General features: G+C 34.3%; 3 protein-coding genes across 3 annotated transcripts; 1 reads left to right on the top strand and 2 right to left on the bottom strand.

The window, feature by feature from the left end:
* The first annotated feature begins 254 nt into the window (after positions 1 to 254).
* LOC122600540 (nifU-like protein 3, chloroplastic) lies at positions 255 to 2,586 on the top strand. Its single transcript, XM_043773269.1, has 4 exons — positions 255 to 440; positions 598 to 682; positions 1,902 to 2,200; positions 2,297 to 2,586. Exons 1-4 carry the CDS (start codon positions 288 to 290, stop codon positions 2,486 to 2,488), a joined length of 729 nt encoding a protein of 242 aa, XP_043629204.1. The 5' UTR covers positions 255 to 287; the 3' UTR covers positions 2,489 to 2,586.
* Positions 2,587 to 3,531: 945 nt separating this feature from the next.
* Positions 3,532 to 10,354, bottom strand: LOC122599495 (lysine--tRNA ligase). The gene is made up of 17 exons (XM_043772020.1): positions 10,166 to 10,354; positions 9,963 to 10,038; positions 9,113 to 9,181; positions 8,770 to 8,935; positions 8,597 to 8,690; positions 7,970 to 8,055; positions 7,241 to 7,359; positions 6,812 to 6,874; positions 6,602 to 6,727; positions 5,885 to 6,167; positions 5,411 to 5,507; positions 5,170 to 5,326; positions 4,695 to 4,838; positions 4,540 to 4,608; positions 4,317 to 4,460; positions 4,170 to 4,221; positions 3,532 to 3,778 (listed from the first exon to the last, which is right to left on the bottom strand). Exons 1-17 carry the CDS (start codon positions 10,255 to 10,257, stop codon positions 3,756 to 3,758), a joined length of 1,860 nt encoding a protein of 619 aa, XP_043627955.1. The 5' UTR covers positions 10,258 to 10,354; the 3' UTR covers positions 3,532 to 3,755.
* Positions 10,355 to 16,468: 6,114 nt separating this feature from the next.
* LOC122602084 lies at positions 16,469 to 19,981 on the bottom strand. Its single transcript, XM_043774817.1, has 6 exons — positions 19,924 to 19,981; positions 19,580 to 19,838; positions 18,738 to 19,235; positions 18,387 to 18,536; positions 17,744 to 18,189; positions 16,469 to 17,155 (listed from the first exon to the last, which is right to left on the bottom strand). Exons 2-6 carry the CDS (start codon positions 19,809 to 19,811, stop codon positions 16,535 to 16,537), a joined length of 1,947 nt encoding a protein of 648 aa, XP_043630752.1. The 5' UTR covers positions 19,812 to 19,838; positions 19,924 to 19,981; the 3' UTR covers positions 16,469 to 16,534.
* Between the last annotated feature and the right edge of the window lie 1,635 nt (positions 19,982 to 21,616).

Here is a 21,616-nt window from a genome sequence, read left to right as displayed (position 1 = left end):
TATAATATCCCTTTCAAAAAAAAAACTTATGAAAACCTAGAATTGAATAAAATTTTTAGTACCAAAGGCTAAAAACGTCATTTCATGAATAATGGGGAATAATGAATTAATGATATATCTTATCTTGCTTGGTCCCTGCTAGAAAAAGAAAATATTTGAAGCCTTTTGTCCACATAATTTCTTTCATCAACCTACAAAATGCCCAAAAGTCTCCTTGAATCATATCATCATATCATATAATAATTATATAAATTACAGTTGTTTATTTAAAAGATTAATTAAATATAATGGGTGCAATGGCAACTCAAACAAGATATATAAAAAATTCAACATTATCTTCTTCTTCATGTTGTTCAACATCTTCCATTTGTTGTCATTTATCAGATAATCATAATAAGGATAAACATTCTCCTCCTTTTCATGTTTTTTTCTCCAAAAAGGTACACATTTTTCTTTTTTTTTTTTTTAGAACAGCAAGTTTTTTCTCCAAAAGACACTAAAGTTACATCATTTAGAGTTTAGACCTTATTTTACTCATTTATTTATTTTTGTTGAATTTGGATATGTGATTGTATGTATGTGTTTGTGGAATTACAGAAGAAGTCATTTTTGAGTGGAGAATTACACATAAAGCAATTTCTTAGATTAGATGCAAGGAGATTAAGAAACCATGCAGCAGCTGGTACGTTTAATTTGTAATGGTTTAATGTATGCAAATAAATTTAATTTCATCATTGTTTTATAAGAAGGTATCGGCCTGTTAGAAAATAGACCGTATGCCTAGTCCCCTGCCTCTAGGATCAAGCCCATAAGGGGACACGACCCACTCGGCCCCTGGGACACATTATTGTATACGGGCGTGCACTCCATACCTCCTAACCTGTATAATATACAATGGTAATTACTCTAAAATACTAAAAAGAGTTGCAAGTATTATCTAACATAATCTATGTAAGACGGTAACAAAAGCTGCGTAAATTTAGACACTGTTATACTAAGAGCACTATGAATAGCAGTCGTGAGTCGCCTACAATACACCAGTTCTTGTAATCTTGTCAGCGCTTTTCTAGAAAATATGTTTAAAATTTTCTGATTGATTAGTTATTATTCCCCATCACTACTCAATAAGGGAAACCACAATAGATTGCGTGATTTGCAGCTTAGACTGTTTGAGGCTCATGTTTTGGCCAAACTACTTCTCAATTAGGATTACCCTTATGGCCAAGACTTAATCAGCAACCTAATCAAATGAGCCAGCCTTTCTAACGACTGAGTTAATCTCTGACAGGGCTACATTAACCTTGACGCCCATGTATCCAAAACCAGAGTTAAACATATAAAACACATACGATTTGTGGACTAAAACTATAGTTACATATGTAGCTTAATGCTTATTAATGAACAATAATGTATTTTCTTACAAAAGTAACGTTGATATAGTACATATATATAGCAATCAGAATGTGGTCAAAGCGTCTAGCCTGTGACTTTATTATCCATTGAGAGAACTGTGTGCCTTTTTGTCCACCTGATCTTATTATAATGACATTTGGTTATAAAGTTTTAATTTTAAGCTATACAAATTTAAAGCTTCATATTAGGTTCGTATGCGAGTGTGAGCTAAAAAGATTAGAAGCCTTCGAAATCAGTAAAAAAAATATGGTTTCATTTTCTCTGCAAAAAAAGAGCCTGTTGACTTTTTAGGTCAAATCTTTCGACTTTCCGATAAAATGTGAAAAATGTTCTGCATAAATTCGACACCACCATTCTATCTACTGGTGTGTAACATATTCCTAATCTTGGGTATCAAACTTTTTCTCAAATTCATAAAGAATACTAGATAAAAACAACTTTTGAAAATTATTATGTTTGACCTTTGTATCTATTGACTTGAACTGAAGGTGTTGTGATTTCACCAAGATGTGTACTTCCATTAACCGAAGAGAATGTGGAAAAAGTATTGGATGAGGTCCGACCTGGACTTATGGCTGATGGTGGCAACGTTGCCTTACACGAGATAGATGGCCTTGTCGTCGTATTGAAACTTCAAGGAGCTTGTGGGTCATGTCCAAGTTCGACAATGACACTAAAAATGGGAATTGAGACTCGGCTTAGAGACAAAATTCCTGAAATTATGGATGTTGAGCAAATTCTTGACACAGAAACTGGTCTCGAATTGAATGAGGAAAATGTTGAAAAGGTATATGAACAATTAATCAAATTTTAGTATGACATTTATAATGACCATGTCGACCTCATCAGTGTGTTGACTTTTAAGGTTATCTGTGCACTGCAGCTTCTTGCAGAGATTAGGCCATACTTGGTTGGCACTGGTGGCGGGATTCTTGAGTTTGTTGAAATCAAAGACTACAATGTCAAAGTCCGCCTCGCTGGCCCTGCAGCTGGCGTAATGACAGTTCGTGTTGCGTTGACACAAAAACTAAGAGAAAAGATACCTGTTATTACAGCCGTTCAGTTAATAGAATGACAAAAACCATGTGAGAATGTATATTTTTTGTTGTTAATTTGACAAAAGAGTACTCAAATATAATACCTAAATTTTCAAGGTAGTTATTTTGTTGTCTCGTGTTACAAATTTCACGCCTGATGAATTTAGTTTTCCCTTATAGGAAATATAGAATCTCTTCTTCCTTTTTAATCAATTTCGTCATATTTTTACTATTTCAAGGGTACATGAAAAGGTTCAAGGAAATCTCTTTTTCCAACTAAAATATACCGATCTAGCTTACATATTTTGCAAGTCAAATGACAAACCCGTGCAATACCTTTCTTAACACTTGGAGTAGATGTGTTGATATAGAGTAAAACAGGATACTCAGGCTGTGTACATCTAAATACTCATCATAACATTAACAATGAAATTTAAACTTTTGACATTGGCTTGATCAGGACACTCAGAGTAGACTTGTTGATATAGAGTAAAAAAAGTTGATTTTCAGTTTCAATCACTTCTTTTCGGTCTACTTGTAGTTGTAACTATTCCACATTGGTCACGCTACAAGCAGGCATTGATCAAACAAACCACAAGGATATTATAATTTGCTGATATAGACTTAAATTGTTTATGCTCTATTTCTAGCACAATGTGCAGAGCCATCAACATAATACAAGTATCGTGTATGAGCAGGAAACTATTAAAAAACACAAAGCAGTTCAATGTATTTAATTCGTCAAAGAAACCCATTTATTATATTACTATTTTCAATAGCTTGACTAGTTGAACACTTGAACTAATACCAAACCCAAAGTTCGGGCTCTTTCAAACTACACTACTACAGTAAAGAGTTTGGGTCATTCAGATTAGGCCGAGTGAGAATGAATGATACATATCACATTCATTCTATATTGTTCATTATCATATCAATAGAGATCTTCTAATTCGAACATGGATTGAACCGATCACTACTGATAATGGTTCGCATCATGCCCCAATCTTTGGGTTGAGACAAACGACAAACACTAAATTCAATAGATGACAAAAGTACTTCAGCAGGCCTAGAAATTTCATTCTTTGCATAACAGCTGCAGTATCAAATAAAAAATATTGTAATTTCAATTTGGAAATATGCTGTAGCACATCAGATAGTAACATTTCAACTTTTAGTACTAAACTATTGATCACAGATTTTGACAGTCTCACAAGACTGTCGAAGCAAAGCAATATCCAACATGAACCGTATTGAGCAAAACTTGGACCCTGATCACCTTGTGAACGCAAAACTGAAGATATCATATCAGATTTTCAAAGCTTCTACAGCTGCATATAATTAACTTTGTTAGTTTAGAGATAAAAAGATGGACAGATGGCCAAGACAGATTGCCCCACAAACAGTTCTTTGTCGACTTTTTATGTATCACTTGTTAATTATGATCAACATACAAACTATCATCATAGTAATAGTTTACATCAACTAAAGAAAACGATTTCTGATAGTTTAATTCATTAAAACAGATTCCGGTAAAATCCATGTTATCCTTGTTTCTTCTGTTGGCATTTATTTTCTAACTTGACCTGTTTAAATAATTCATACCCCAATCAAGCCACACATAGGTAATCGGTCAAAGCCCGACACCCCTATAGCTAATACTAATTCGTGTGAAGTGTCCAGTAGAAGAACAAGAAAGTGACGTGTTCCTGAAATGTATACCTTTGACAGGAGGCTCATCCTGTGGTTTCATAGCCGGGAAAAGTAGAACTTCCTGTTTGGTCAAAAATGTTCAAGTTTAATGACCCATAATGAAAAGATAAACATTCACGAATGGAAGAATACAATATTAGAAAAACTTGCACAGACCTTGATGTTCTGTGAATCCGTAAGCAACATTGTAAGCCTATCAATACCCAAACCCCACCCACCAGTTGGTGGTAAACCATATTCAAGAGCCTTAATAAAAGTCTCATCTAAAGCCATTGCTTCATCATCCCCTGATTGTCGATCCTGAAATTTTGTCATTGGATAATGAGAAATAACTATTCACATATCAACACTGGTACACTCTGGTAAGTAAGTTTAGTACCTTCAGTTGATTGGCAAAGCGTTCTCGCTGTACCACTGGATCATTAAGTTCAGTGTATGCATTGGCAAGCTGAGAAAATTAAAATGTAACGATGATATTAAAAGATCTGCCTGGAAGACAAATGAATCAAACAAGAAACCAAATTAGTTGCATACCTCATGCTTGTTGATAAACAATTCAAAACGTTCAGTTAAGCCTGGCTTGGAACGATGCCATTTTGCCAGTGGACTCATTATCTCAGGGTGGTTTATAATAAAAGCAGGATTAACACATTGCTCCTCCAAAAAGTGTCCAACAAGCTGCACATAAAAATTAATCAATGTCAGTGTTGGGATATATGAGTTCAACATGAAGCTAACTTTATTAAAAGAACGAAACACTTGAGAGGCTAACTGGCTGTATTTGAAACTTTAGTAACAAAAAACGAGGTAATAAATTTGGATGACGTCAACATGAATTAGCAACCATAATCACACTGAGGCGATACTAATGACTTATGTATTATAACACACTAGTCAACAGAGAAGCATGTAAAAAACCTTAGTGCCTGAAAAGTTCCTAGATACAACATCAACTGAGCCAATAAGCATAGAATTTTGCAATTATCATTTGTTTAAACAGAATCATTACCTTGTCCAACAATCTTGCTGTTGTTTGAGGCGGAGGACATTTGATATCAAACTTCGTGCATGCATCAGCAAGATATTTATTGGCTTCATCACTCGCAAGGTCTTTGGGTATGCTAAGATTGGCTATCTCCTCCAACCCGTCAATCATATCAATCCGTCTGAAAACATTTTAAGCAAATTCAGTTCTCCAGTCAAAAGTGAAAAGATAGAAAAACATCATAATTAATGAGCAAGCAAATGACCTGAAAGGGGGAGTGAAGTCGATTTCAATAGGGTCATTATCTAACCCATTGGCATGATATTTAACCTTGTAACCACCTGTCAGCTCCTTGACCATGCCTGGTTCATAGTGTGGTTAGCAAACATCGCATGTAGTACAATTATGGTTTCAAATAAAACTTGAAGTGGAAAAATGGACAGGTTGAGTTGGGCACGCCCGAAACACATATTGGTCAATTATTAATTTGGTCATAACCATTGTTACGTCAAATCTGACTGTAATAGTTCAATCCTTGAGCTTTAAGATAACTCTTACAAAACAGACTTGTGAGATTAAATGCATTGAATATACGTTGAAGAAGTTTCAACACATTTGGACAATGTCCTCTTCATTGCAACATTTTCTATTTGACATATTAGAGACAAACAATGGAGCAACTCTAAATAAAGCCACAAAGTAAAGAATTGGATATGTGTGGCCAAAATTCAACACTTACCACTCAACATTTGTTCAGTTAGCTCCATCACATCATTATAATCTGCATAAGCCATATAGAATTCACAGGTTGTGAATTCAGGATTGTGTGTCAGATCTATTCCCTCATTCCTGAACTGTTTACCAATCTCATATACACGCTCAAGTCCACCAACAACAAGCTCCTTCAGATAAAGTTCAGGGGCAATTCGCATAAACAGTCGCATGTTTAGATCATTGTGATGTGTCACAAATGGACGCGCTGCTGCCCCGCCAGCAATCATGTTCATCATAGGAGTTTCAACCTATAAGGGAAAGCATTTAGCCTTCAGGGGGAAAAAAAAAGAAAAAGAGGTGGCTAGATGTGTCAGCCAAAGGTAAAATTTTGGGTGAAAAAAAGACATTTCAAGACAGACAAGAAGATGCAGGCCAGTCCTGGTTAACCTGCAAATATTGTATTGACCCATTTAAAAAGTACACATAAGTGACTTGATACATGCACAATACAAAAACAATCTATCCTTGAAAAAAAATGATTTATAGATTGGAAACAGTTAAACTATAAAGGACTATGCACATATTTCAGCTGGCTCAACCTGTGCCTATCCCGTAACCATTTGCCTTAACTTTTGACAGTTGACCTCATCAAAGAGCCACCTCTAAAATAAATTTTAAAAAAACCAAACCGATGCTGAAGTGATGGAAATAAATGATAGATAACTATACTGATAAGGCATACCTCCAAAAAATCAAGATTGTCGAGAAAACGTCTAACATAAGCTACGATCTTTGCTCGGGTTTTGAATATATGTCTAACTTCAGAATTTACCATCAAATCCAGATAACGCTGGCGATAACGAGTTTCCTACCCCAAAGAATTGCATTAATCTGGTTAATAGGTGCAAAAGAAGAGACAGCATGAAAAGACCACAATAGTAATATGATATACCTGGTCCTTCAATATATAAGCATCAGGATTTCTACTAATTCCAGGAGTCCAAGCATCCAACTTCTGTAAATTAAGAGTGCAATTCCAAATCACTTTAAGAACCCAAACAGCAGAGGTACCAATTCAGCCCAGATACTATGGGTAATGCCTTCTCTAACTACTCTAACCTAAAGGAAACCAAGCCAAATGGACTACGAGGAAAGAAACATCTGCCAAAGTGTGTTTTAATAACCTGACAGATCTTAGACAAACTTTCTTTATAGACTACATCATCCATTTTATTATTGAGACACCATAACTTTTGTAATCTTATCTTACAAGCAAATATACATTATAGACGGAAATGTTTTGAGTCGATTCATTCACCCAGGTTGCTCATTTGTCAGGTCTACCAAATAGCATCAAACAAATCAACACACTAAGTTTCACCTTTATATTAGGATTTTCAACAGCAGCTGCACTCTTTTGCCTAGGCATCATATGAAGACAATGTGATAAAGCTGTGAATGACTTTGGGAAAATACTCAGCTCGCCTTTCTTGCTTTTTCCTGCCATAAAAAAAAAATGAGCCAGAATGCAAACGCAAGACAAAATTGCATTATATAACATAATACTTAGATATCAACTACATAAAATATCAGAACTGATATCAAAACTAATAAGCATCATTCACATGTTCAACCCAGGTATTTATCTTCATGGGAGTGGAAGACATGACAGTGATACTAACAATGAAATTATCAACTTCCAAAACTGAACACTTAGATCAATTTGACAGGAAGGATGGTCTCAACCCAGGTCTCTCCTACCTACTGGCCCCTAACCAAAATGGAAACGATAAATCATGGATCTACTAGAGCAAAGAAAACAAGGATAGGATTAAACCACATAAGTATGCTTCATTTTTGCAAGCCCTGCTCACCTAAACCACTCGGGAAACTCATGGGAACAAATTGACTAATGCTACTGCGAACACACAACAAGGTCCTTCAAAAAGTGAGGTCATAATAAAAGATTCTACTAAATAGAAGCAAATACATCTATTGTATATTTGAAAACTCCACCAACCCAAAACTCAACATTTCATCTCCTACTCAATATCAAGCATTAAAAAAGATAAAGCTTCGAGAAAGAAATAATTAGAGTTAAGGTAAACACCTGGAAACCCGACGACGCCAACAATATCTCCACGCTTCACACCAGCATGGTACTTGGAAAATTCAACTTCATCCAAAATGGAAGTCCTGAAAAACATGTGTGATTTAGCCAGTATCTTTCTACAGTTTATAACTTATGAAAAATGAACAAGTCAAAGAAAATTAAAGGACGGTGTGGAGTTAAAACATGTCAACGGCTACTATTCATCAGCATTATGCTCAAAAAAGCTTCAGTATTTCAGATTTCAAACCAATAGCCTGTCTAGTTTGTTAAACCCATTTCATTATCTAAGAACAGAACAAACCATTAGAAAGGGAGATATTTCAGTTCACAACAATGATAGAGTGTAGAACTAAATAATGTGGAAATTAAATATTTTCTCCAATTTGAGTTATCAAATCGATTCAGCCCGAATGATAGATTTAATGCACAGCTATAGTGAACTTATCATGGTGTGTGTGTGTGTGTGTGTGTGGAGGGCGGGGGGCTGGTTCATTATTACCACAACTAGACAGATTTACCACTGTGTACACATTTCATAACACGCTGTACAAGCACAGCTATGTAAATTTATCATGTTGTTTGATACAAATACCACTTCCCCTTTATTCGTCTGGTTAAGGTTACCTTGCATCAGCCATAACTTGCACCTTAGCCCCAGAACCAATCAAGTCGTAAAAAAACAGCTTTGATGATGAAGATCGTTTGCTCATCAGTCGCCCTGGCAATAGTGTAATTATCAGCACCATTATTATGATAAAAAAATATCTAAAAGATCATATTGTTAAGATGCTGCTCACCAGCCAACGATACTTCAACATCCTCCAAATGTTCCCCTTTATTCAAGTATTCATACTTCTGTATGTATTCAGGAACAGACATCGATACATGGAATTTGTGAGGGTAAGGATTCAATCCTTCTGCCTTTTGAGCCTCAAGCGCTTTCAGCCTGTTGTCATGATATTGCTGCACGCAGAAAGAGATATATATGATAACCAAAATAAGAAACTTTCAGCTAAAAAGAATGGTGCTTATGTATTCTAAAAGGACTATAAAGCACTCCTTTGTTGAAAGAAAAAACTAGTTAGTTAAAAATCGACTAAAGGAATGCTATAGACAACTAATAATGAAGTAAAAATATACCGTTGGGTCCATCTCCTCGTCATCTGCAGCAGCCTGCTTCGAGACTGCTGATTTTGGCTTTTCGGCAGCCTGAAATGAAAGCTCAATGTCATGACAATACTCTTAACTCTAAATAAATAATTATGTTGTCCATAATATGTTAATGAAGCAAACTAAGGTTGTTATAGACTTATAGTTGCTATCTGAAATCAATTACATGATCATTTGTAGTTATAAAGCAAAAAGATAGCAATAGAAACCATGCAACCGCTAAAATTAATCTTAGCAACCAACTTACACAAATACACACACACTACTAATCTATAGTCCAAAAGTACAGAACCGACTACAGTGTTCGTGACAACATCATAAAAAGAACTGTAAAAATAAATAGCTATGAAGTTGGGCATTTTTTAATGTCCATATGACTGTAATGATCATTTTGTGAAATAATAAAAAACACCATTGAAGGTGCTAACCCGAAGAACAATCCATAACTATATGCATAATAATCCACAAACACAACTTATCGAAAAAGCAAGCAAATAATCCACAAACTAAAATGCCGATATCCGACAATGCTACATTGACTAGTCGACCAGCTAATAAAAGTATTTAACAATCCGCACAAACCAAAAAATGTGAACAATTAGTAAATTAACATACTACTAACAACTTAATTTCAACAGGCATTAATACTAACTTATTATTTAGATTTCAAATTATCAAGATTACAATTCACAAATCATAATCATAAATAAATAAACTAAGAACAATTAATTATAGAATAAATATATCAAAAAACACAAATAATTATATAGATAAACAAAAATAGTTATTTAATTAATAAAAAAAAAAAGAGGAAAAATACCTTTTTCTCCTTTTCCTTTTCCTTAAGGCGTTTCTCTTCCTCCTTCTTTTGGTTCTTCAGCTCTTTCTTCTGAGCACTTAATCAAAAAAAACATATACATATAAATTCATACATACATACATATATATATTATTTGCTAGAATTTATGAATAGTAAAAAGATATAGATGAAAAAAATGAAGGAAAATGGGAAGATATATATACTTTTTGCTAACGGTTTTCTCTGCTGGATTGGAAGAAAAAGCCGAGTTATCGTTGTTGTCGTCGTTAGGTATATTATTAGCTGGGTCCGCCATTGAAGGAGTAGCAGAAGAAGAAGAAGAAGGAATTGGATATAATGGCGGTTATTTTAGGGTTTTGGGGAAAATGGCGGCTTAAAAGAGAGAGAGAAAGGGAGTGTGTGTGTTTTTTAGGGTGGATTTGAGGGGGTGGGAGTGGGATTGGGAATTTTGTATTAGACAAAGCACTTGGGGAGCACGTATTCGCCGAATTTCAGAAAAATGTCAAAAAGTATACGTTTATTTTAATTCTAAAAACCAAACTGAAAAACAAAAAAATCATGAAAATTAAAATTAAAAAGTTCGAACAGAAAAAACCGAAAACTAAAAAATCAACGGTTTTTGGTATTAGTTTTTCTAAAAGCTGAAATTTATGGTTCGGTTTTAGTTTCTAATGAAAAATCGAACCACAAAAGCCGAACAAAACCAAAAATATATGTTGTATACTTTATTTTATATTTATATCATTTTATTACTAATTTTCGGTATATATGTTAATATATTTGCATTTTTAAGTGTATAAAATAATATCTTTTAGGTGAAAATACATAACAATAATGATTTGGTTTAACAATTGTATAATTAAACAACGCGGGTTATATATAAAATTTGTTTGAAATCATTATTTAAAGTTTGTACAACTTATTTTGATAGATTTGTTTTCATAATTGTAATCTTATTGTTACTAATATTGTTTGGAAAACTTGTTGAAATTATGGTGTAATCATATGATATGAACTTATAAATTTTTCAAGTTCAAGTTGGCCAAAACTACAAGTAGTTAAAAAAATTACCAAAATCAAACCAAAACAGACCGAAACCGAAAAAACTGAAAACTCAATAGTTTTAGTTTTCAAAAACAAGAATATAACGGTTTGGTTTTCGGTTTTAATCATAAACCGACCCAAACCGAACCGTACTCACCCCTAATTCTAACATCCGCATGATGCGGCAGTGTGACGGTGCGGGCAATGGTGATAGTGATGGTGATAGTGGTATCGGCGTTTGTGCCAGTAACCATTTGGTTATTATTTATTCATGAAAGTAATTGGTGTAAAATTTATAAAGATGGAGAAATGTATGTTGTAAATGATTTTATCGATATATTATGAAGAGAGTAAATACTTATCTATATAAAACAAAATTATTTCTAGAATTTTTTTCCTAGGTGGAATGCCAATATTTTCTCTTAAGCTATTTTCTACAAATTTATGATGTCATTATTGATTTTTCTTTATTTTCAAAAAACTATTTTTTTTTAATATTAGGTCCTATGTTATATTTTTTTACATATTTTTTTAACATTATTTATTAAAAAATTAATATGAAAAATAATCGATTGTATTCAAGCTCTTTATTTTTAATTCTATATCTAACATTCATCTATGTAGTTATTTTTACTTTTTTATCACCAAATCGGTTTTATATATTAATGTTTATCTTTACAAATATATTGCTATCTCCATATCAAAAATTATAATGTATCGACAACAAATTACAAACAACAACAATAACAACAAGGGTTTCCAATCCGGCAAAAGCCGGGTTTGAGGGAGTCAATGTAGACAGCCTTACCCCGACACGAATGTAGAGAGGCTACTTTCAGAAGGATCTCCGACCAAAAAGAGGCAAAAGATAGAGAGTGCAAAATATTTAGTAACCATACATGTCGGTGGAGTATCGTCTGACTACATTACAATTAGAGAAGAATAGCAGAGATAACACACTTTAGTGTAAAATGGACAATACATAGAAAAGAGGCATTCAAACCTATTAAACATCAACTTACAAATGTAATAAACATGTCCATGTGCATACCACCAAGCAGGGATCCAAGAATTACGAGCGGTATGTGCAAGAACTCTCCTAAGTCCTCTCCCAGCAAGCCAAAGAAGCAAATATGGTTGAATCAGACATACATCGAATTATCTTAAATTACATACATAAGTCTATATATTTTTTGGTTTTAACTTTTTAATTATGCAGCCCGGGCTGAACCCGAGTTGATTAGCTAGTGTATTATAAACTATATATTAGCTGAGATTTCAGTTTCTTGATAGAAAAAAACTTCGCAAAATGTCATTTTGCTACATACTTTTCTCTCCGATTTCAATGTCATTTAGACACATATATCACTCACTTTTTTAAACAAAATTCACTGTCACCTATAATTCACGATGTACCTTTAACAACAATCTCTCATCATCTAAATTCATCACCATCAAGAATAGGGATGAAATTTGAACCCGAGACTCGAACTAGACCTGCCTGTAAATGGCCCGACCTGATTCACCTGACAACCGAGTCTTTCTCAACAAAGACAGGACTAGAAAGAAAAAAAAAGTAAGGGGGACAAAATTAAAAAATTTCACATACAACATATACAAAAAAAGACAAAATTTAAAAACTTAAAAGAAAATTTTTTTCGAGGAGGGATTAGCCCCTCTTGGGTCCAATATACATGATGATAGCTAGGTTATTTATGTTCTAAGGATAAGGAAAGGAATTGAAAGGGATGATCGACTATGTCTCTCATCGGTTATTCAACATGCGAGTTCAGTCAATTGCTCAAGGAACAAGATGAAATAATGTTTTTGTACCAACCCCAATGTGTTGTGTAATTGACATGTTGTGTCGTATCAATCAAGGCAAAACTTGAGTTTGATTGCCAAATCGGCAAAGAAGAAATAGAAGCCTATAGGCGTGAAATGTGCTAAGTAGTAGTATTACTCCAATTTATAGCAAATGCGATAGGTTTTATGCAATTTATGCGATACACAGAAAAACATGTCATTGCACTACCAACTCCAATTCTTTTTATTTTTTTGACAAAAAAATAAAAATAAAAATATGAGAAGGTAACCAAACCATTTCTATTGACATTTATATATTTCTTAACCCGTCTCAACTTCGGACTCACTTATTAACATCTAATGAGTTTACGTTATGAGATAATTTGGATAATTTCAATAATTAGGGGATGGGGATTTTTTTGATCGCTTCTTCCATAAGGTATTGTTTTTCGGGCTTTTTTTTTAAGATAAAAAAACCAAAACCCTTCACATCCAAGGATCCCCTATTCATAATCTAATTAGTTTAATGATGGAGTTCATATAAGTCACTAAGAGGGTGTTTAGGATTGTGTTATAAAATGATTATCTGATTATTACGTTTATAAAACGCAAATAATCTAAAAAAGTGTTTGTACGAAAAAGTGATTATTAGCTATGAAAACGCAGTTTGGAGAAGCATGTACCAGCATGCTTTTTCAAAACGCATAATATATTTTGAAAAAGTAGATTGTTTTGTAAACGCAATACCAAACACCCCCTTAGTTTGACGATAAAGTTCACGTCAATCTATATCTATATCTTTATCTTTTCTACTGTATAGAGCATCAACCCCCTCTCCTTTCTCAAACTACAACTTTGAATTACCCAAAATACCAATTTTCTTTATTCACTAATTTAAACATCTCTACATAATATACCTATAATACCCTTAATGAAATAATTTACAATACAAACCCCTAACCGTTAAAATAACTACATTACCACATTTAACATCAATTACTTTAACATTCACCATCATTGACACCCCTACCACCCGTCACCGCATCCGCCACCGCTTTCGAAACCACCGTCGCCACCGCCGCCATCATCCCTCGCCTCTACCGCCATCATCGCCGCATTGTGCGGACATATGACTCGTCATCAAAAATGATGGTTTACCTTGAAATGTGCCCTCCAACCAGCTATCGATTTTCAACCTCGAGTTGTTGCAAAAAGGAGAAATGACGGTTATGTGCTTATCTATATCTATCTATCTATTAATCTATATTTATATTACCTCATAAAGCATTTAACGTCTCTCATTTTCTCAAATAAGAACTTGATCTATCCAAACTACTCATCACCTTTATTCACTAATTTGAATATCTCCACTTAATAAACCTATAATACGATTAATGAAATTATTTACAATATACCTCTCAACCCTTAAAATAACTACACTATTTCCTTTACATCAATTAGTTTTACATTAATAACCACACGTCCACACTCCTATCGCCATCGCCACTGCCGCATCGCGCGGACATGTCAAAATTATGTCGCACCATTTGAATTCCGAAAACTTGGGCTCCGTGTTTCAAGTTCTTTATCCTAACCGTATCCTCTGCTCCACCGGGAGCCTGACCCTTTCTTCTATTTTATCTATTGCCTTGCTCCTCGGCTCCATACTGCTCCAGCCACTTGCTGTAATAGCTTGCTTCTCGGGTGGCTCGCACCAAGTTTTCGTTGTCAAGTTAAGTTTAACGATTTAGATTCATATACGTCACTAAGTTTAACAATAGAAATATACGCCTTATTGTCAAATGGTGGTGGCCTGCTTGGCTGCTTTGGAAATGTGGTCTTTCTGACTACCACAACGGAAATATGGATAAACAATGAAATCAAAAAGGGCTGTTCTACTCTGTTGCCCCAGCAAAAAACATGGGCTCGTTTCGATACGTCTATAATGCCCACAAGGTGTAAAAATCTGTACTGTCAATGCCCAATATAATGTGCATGCCATCAAATGTGCTTAAAAACATCTTCTAGTGTAGAAGGCGCAAGAGAAGGCAGCTCCAACCACTTTGAAACCAATTGTTGGCAGTCGAAATACATGATAGAACAAAGCACAAAGCAAAGATTGGATATCAAAGAACAAAGCAAAGATTGGATATCAATTCCTTTTCTAGAGAGGTTTCACCTGGTAGGAATAATCGAGTAGCACCCTCCAAATGTGAATCTTAACCCTTCCGAGGGACATTTTTTATTCCACCTAATAACGACAATATTATCATGTAGATAGCTATCATCAATAATCATTCGAATCCCTTTAAGTGAAAACCCGTCCATTGCTGCCATCGACCATTGCCATTGGTCTTCTTTATCTCCTGGAATGGTGTCCTTAGACCCATCCATTAGGGCAAACGATTTGCTTTTCCAGCAACCCCCTAACGGGACTTCGCCAATCAGTATGAAAACAACCAAGATACCACCCTATATAACTGTGGATAGCGAGAGCCTGCAAGGATACTTGGCCAAACCATATCCAAAAAGCAGCTTTTACCATAACTAGTCTTAATGGAAAGCACATGGAAAGGGATAGTATTCGACAGGTTTAGTTCATACGTCAATTTGTACCATATTCCAGATTTACCAAGAGCGGTACCAAGACCAAACAGATCTAGGCTTGTAAACATTATCTAAGACTTTAACTCATAAAGAATCAGGATAATTTAATTTGTAGATCACCATCTCCAATTAAGCAATAAGTTGAGAGCATCAAGAGAACCTATTCTAGTTTCTCCACAATGTTTACTAGCCATAATAACAATGTTTGACACTTTCACTTAATCTGATGACTTCTTATCATCCTTATTACGACCCCAAAAGAAGTTACCATGTAAGGATCCTAACCTCTTTTTAACCTTAACAGGCATGTGAAATAAAGACATGTAATAGATGCCTATAGAGCCAAGCACCAACCATACAAGAAGAAAGAGTCCTCCAATAGAAAGAAGGCTTGCCTTCCATTTAGATAAGCGTTTGGTGAACTTGTTGATAATTGGTTTCCAAGATGGGAATACCCAGATAAGTAAAAGGAAATGCCTCTCTACCACAACGGGCCACGCAAACAAAGTGCTCAATATCAGCATCCTGAACCCCAATGCCGAAAATTTTAGACTTTTGAAAGTCAATTCTCAAACCTGATGCTGAATGAACACAAGAGAAAGCCTACATTAGTTAAATTTTCCTGTGACCATTCTCTCATGAATAACACGTCGTCTGGATAAAACAAATGGGATAAAGAAATGATACTAACCTGGATACCACGAATATAGTCTGCTTCTTTCACATCTTCAATAGCCACATGCAATCCCTCTATAGCTAAAGTATAAATAAAAGGTGCCATCGAGTCCACATCGGGTTCCCTCTAAATTAAGTCAATCTGATACGTAATGAGGATTTTTCTTCTAGTTAACGATGACAGTGATATGTGACCAGCTGGCTATCTTAATAAAAGCAAAGCAAAGCAGATTTTACTGATGAGAACTCTGAAAAAGAGATGCAAAGATATACAAACAAGGTAAAATAGTAGATCATGCAATGAATTGAACACACCTAAGAATAGGTAAACTACACCTGTAGCAACCGAATCATAGATATGCATTGATCTTTATTAAACAGATACATAATCCAAGTGGATACTAACAATAACTTCACTTGTCTAGCTAAAGAATGAACATTTACAACCTATTGTTTTTGTTGTAAAGTACACGTCTCCCAGTATTAAACAGATACCTAGAATCAAAAATGGAACGATACATATCCATCACAAAAGGATATTGTAATACAGCAAATATGATGACCGGTGTAGCTGCAGATATACTGATAAGGATTGGTAGCCATTTGTATGTGTTTTTATAAATCACAAAGAAGCTGGCAGCAAAGGTGACCATCATAGCAACTACAGACATAAATAGCGACACTAGACCTATCATCAGCTTTACAGGCATTGCGCACAAAAAATCACGTTGACCATAAGGAGATGTGAGGATAGACAAGAACACTAGGAGTGAAGTTGATGAAGTAAATAAGGAAAATGCATCTGCTATTATGAAAACCAGGAAACCAGCTTTATGATAGAAGATAGGAATCCCAGTCTCTTGGTTGTAGCCACCAGGAACTGTGAAAGCAACTGCAAATGCTACGGTGATTATAAGGGTGGCAACCACCATGCAATCTTTTGTCCATTTCAAACCTTTGGAAACCAACTCTTTGTTATTCTCTGAGAATAACTCATAGGGCGTTTTACCATCATCGTTCCTTGCATTTCTGTACGCAGGTGGTACTATCTTCTCTACCTCCTACAGGACAAAATTTGTAGTCAACAATAATTTTTGTAGTCAACAGTAAAGCATTATAGTTAACTTTGTTAAGAATGTTTACTTATTTAGCATTATAGTCAACAGTAAAGCATTATAGTTAACTTTGTTAAGAATGTTTACTTAATATTAATTAAGCAGAAAGATACAGGTCCTCCAAGTCTCCAAGCTAATTATAATAAAAAGAAGGGGTACAAATCCAAGTCGTCCAACTAATTTTACGACTTTTGATTTCAGTTACAATCGAGCTGAAAGACAAAGACGTGACATCAATTGTTGCCCATGTTGCCAATGCATTGAGTTTCATTTCTGAAATATAATTGATTTGTGTTCTTCCAAAGCAACAACAAAACAGATTGGTTTATTAATGCTCTTTTTGAACAAAATACTAGGAACGATATTATATATATTTAGATATACACATTATTATTATTATTATTATTATTATTATTATTATTATTATTATTATTATATATGGTAGAATTAAGAAGTCTAGGGCACTTGGATGATCAATTCCTCTTTTCTAGCAACATTAAAAAGACAGATTAAAGTTTGGGGGTGCATACGTACCTTATACCACAATAACTCTCGTTGCATCAGTAGAGATGCTCCAGACGGTGTCTGATGTTGTGTTTTATCGTTTGAGGTCATTGCGACTAAATGAAGAATATTGTTATGCTTATTATCAAACCACCTAGCTATTCGACTATTTTGTGAACCCGTTTCATACAATAGATTGTATATGTCTTTGTTACGGCGCATAACAGCAATGTGAAATATACTTATGCCACCATCCTTTCTCTCGTGTATGGTTGTGGGAAACATTCTAAGAAGCTCTATGACAAATCTGGTGTTGCCCATTTCCGCAGCAGTAAACAACAGTACACGAGGATTCATACCCATTTCTTGAACTTCTCTCTTGTTTACGGGAAACAATTTCAAAAGGCTCTGTACTAATTTCAAAGCTTGATTTTCCATTTCAGGAGAGTTTTTCTTCACATGAAAGAAAGGCAGAACTAAAGGACAAGAAACAAAAGAATACTGAGTAACTAAGTTACCAAATTGCAGGTTCAGATAAAGATAGTGCAAGTTTGAATAATATGGTATTCGTATATATGTTTGTGTGAGTATATGAGGATATATATATATATATATACAGAGACGACACACACAAATATACATATACACATATGTGATTAGTAGCTATGCTTACTTGAATTGGCGATGCTCCAAATCACATATACATCAGTTTCTGCTCTATTAATTGTATCTGGCCTCCTAGCCAAAACATCTAGTGAATCAAAACAAGTCTTGAAACTAGTACCAATAATCGGGTGGTCCTCCAAGACTTGCAATGCAATATCTGACAATCAGTAATTTAGGGGGATCGAGTGAAAATAAAGTGACAATAAAGAAGAATTAGCAAAAGGAAATGAAACTAGTATATCTTATGACAAAACATAAAGTTTAATGTTGAAAATATACTACTCATATCTAGTTTTGATTTCTTGAATCAATAAAAATAGGAGTAAATGTTGAAGAGTATATGGAAAAAATTCCGTACCAAACAAATCACCATGAATGCAATTTAAGAAAAAAATACACCATCTTTCCTCTCCCCAAAACGAAAGGGGCGTCTTCTCAAGAACATTATAGAAATGCAACGTCATGTCATGATTTCCATTTGCAGCACTCATATCCAGTGCTACCAACGTGCTTTTAGGGAATTTGCTCAATAGGTCTTTGTGCTTATTCACTATTACCTCAAACATATGAACCTTTCCTTTTATAGCTGCAATCATATAAGCCGGGTCGCCAACTTCATTTCCAATTTCCAAGTCCTCAATTTCCATCATTTTCAATAGATTTTCCATAAAAAATTCACCCTGCTTAGTAGCTTCAGCTCTTACTGCAATATGAAGTGTTGTGTCACCATTTGGAGTGATAGCAAACCGTACCAACTCTGGACGTCTGTCAAGGATGACCTTTGCAGCTTCCCAATCACCAGTAATTGCTGCTTCATACAATGGAACACAAATCTCCATATACTCTTCTTTATTCTCTTCACGTAATAAAAAAATTCTTTTTGTTAGATTACCACTTCATTTAATTTGAATTCAAGTACCAACTACCAAGTGCTACATATCAGGGCATATCTCAAGCTTTTACTGGGCTAAAAAGAAATTTACACGTATATGGTGCATAAAAAGTTTGGGGATTTAAATTTGTTGGTTCTAAAGTCTTGGCTTTAGGGAAGTTAAAAAAAAACTCTTAGCTTTAGCAGTTTTTACCTGAGACATTGATGCATTTAGTGCACATAATTAGTTAGAACAATTTACTTTTATACACATAAATACTTGTGATTTAGATAGAAAACTTTTAGTTTTAATTGTAGGTAAAACTCACCACTGATCAGACTTCTACAGGGCTTTCTTTTGCTTGTTGTTGACTCTATGGAAGTATTTGCATTCGCATCGGTAGCTTCAGGGTCCTGGGTCACGGTATTAAGGTCATTGCTCGAACCCACCACTTCTGATATAGTCCTGCGACCAGGAGCGCCCAGAATGTTAGATTCTTGCTCTTGGCTCATAATATTGAGGACATGGTCAGAACCCATGTCTACAGTTTTGGAATCCATCTAAATAACTAGTTGCTTCTTAATGATCTGCAAATTATAAAAAACGAGGCAAATCGTACATTAAAACTGAGCATATACAAAACCATGTCCTTATAAGAGTAATTTAGTGCACCTCAAAAGTATGTAAGTCACATTTTAAGGTCTTCCTGAATTAATAATTTCTTTCTAACAATAGATAAGCAAATGTGGATAAAGACTGGAAGGGAGTACACCAAAGATTATACAGAAGAGAGACTATTACAAATCCTCCTTGTCATTTTTTGTCTTATTTGAGTTTTAACACTTGTGCTTTTTCTTTAATCAGCCTATCCTTGAAGTTTGATATGTATCACCAAAATCTAAGTACCTCACGTGCATTGCACATGAGGGGTATTTTGGTCTTTTTACATGGTACTTTTTTACTAATTTCCTCATATCTGATCATTACAAGCTGCAAAAGACAATTGCAATTCAACCCAAAATCGAATTTAAGCTTCCATATCTAAACTCATGTATATACAGTGTATATATATATATATAATAAATATTAAGAGAAATAATAAAAGACGAACATTTTGTAGGAGATGAACTGAAGTCGAAAGTTGAGGTATAAATGTTTTTGAACCATAATACCTTTTGTACTTGTATAAAAGGTCATCATTATAACTCATATGCAGATAAAATCCAACTGCTAATAAGAGACCAAGTCTTCTTCAACTAAATCCCTCGAAACAGAGAAAATACTTAAATCGGATACGGATTTTAAGTAAAACCATCATATTCGATGGTAACGCATTGACTTACAAAATTTAAAGTTGGAGCAGTGATTGGTCTGTAAAAACCAAAATAAACTCCCATATTAAATGGCTACCAATTTGATAGTTTCAAAAAACCGTAGACGGTGTATAATTATACAAAACATTGGCAACTAAGTACTGAGGTGGAATTAGTATAATTTATGCATCACATGCCTTAACCATTTTTACAGCAATATTAACATTACCCAGACCTTCTAGACAAACCATAATTAACTTTTTTTCACGCTGATTTGGTGCCAACAGCGAGCAGCAAATTGTGGGGTAACCGGGTAACCCTTAATTTGAAGGGCAGCATGTAACAATAATAACTTGACAAGTTGAATACTTATGGTATATGAATCAAACATTCTAATATACAACACTTGTTACATACAAAATCAAAAATGTATTTTTTTTAACAATAATCTATCATAGTCTTACTCTTAAGTTAACTCTAATGCCATTGACTATCTATATAATGTACTAATTTAGCTGTGTTTGGTAAACTATACTCCTGTTAATAAGGTCGATAGTAATACTTCCAAGAGTTAGTCAGATCATAATATGAACATGACACTAAAAATAGCCCCTGAATATGGTATCATTTCACTCAAGTAGCATGAAACATACCTGAGTGAGTATATTGATGGCGTTTCATCAAACACCTTGTATGCAAATTATGATGCGCTGGTTTTGAACCACAATATACCTATAAAAATGAACACATATATAAAATAGATGGAAATCGATTAGGTTTAATCATAGTATTCCAATCGTAAATATTCTTTGTTATCAAGACAAACATTGAAAATAAGTTACATAAATCTATATTATTGGACAATATATAAATAAATGTTATAAATAGGCATAAAGTAGTTACTAATCCGGTTTGACTTACAAAATGGTTAAAACAGTAACAAAGACCGAGTTATGAAATATAACGATGAACCATAAAGTACTTATTTCGAATGATTTGTTATTTAACACGACATGTTTCCTACCCTGCTTGGGTGAGAATTATGCTAGTCA

This window comes from Erigeron canadensis, chromosome 5, assembly GCF_010389155.1.
Source record: "Erigeron canadensis isolate Cc75 chromosome 5, C_canadensis_v1, whole genome shotgun sequence".
In the NCBI taxonomy this organism is placed as follows: domain Eukaryota; kingdom Viridiplantae; phylum Streptophyta; class Magnoliopsida; order Asterales; family Asteraceae; genus Erigeron; species Erigeron canadensis.
Note: the sequence above shows the minus strand (reverse complement) of the source record. Positions and strands in the feature narration are given on the sequence as shown.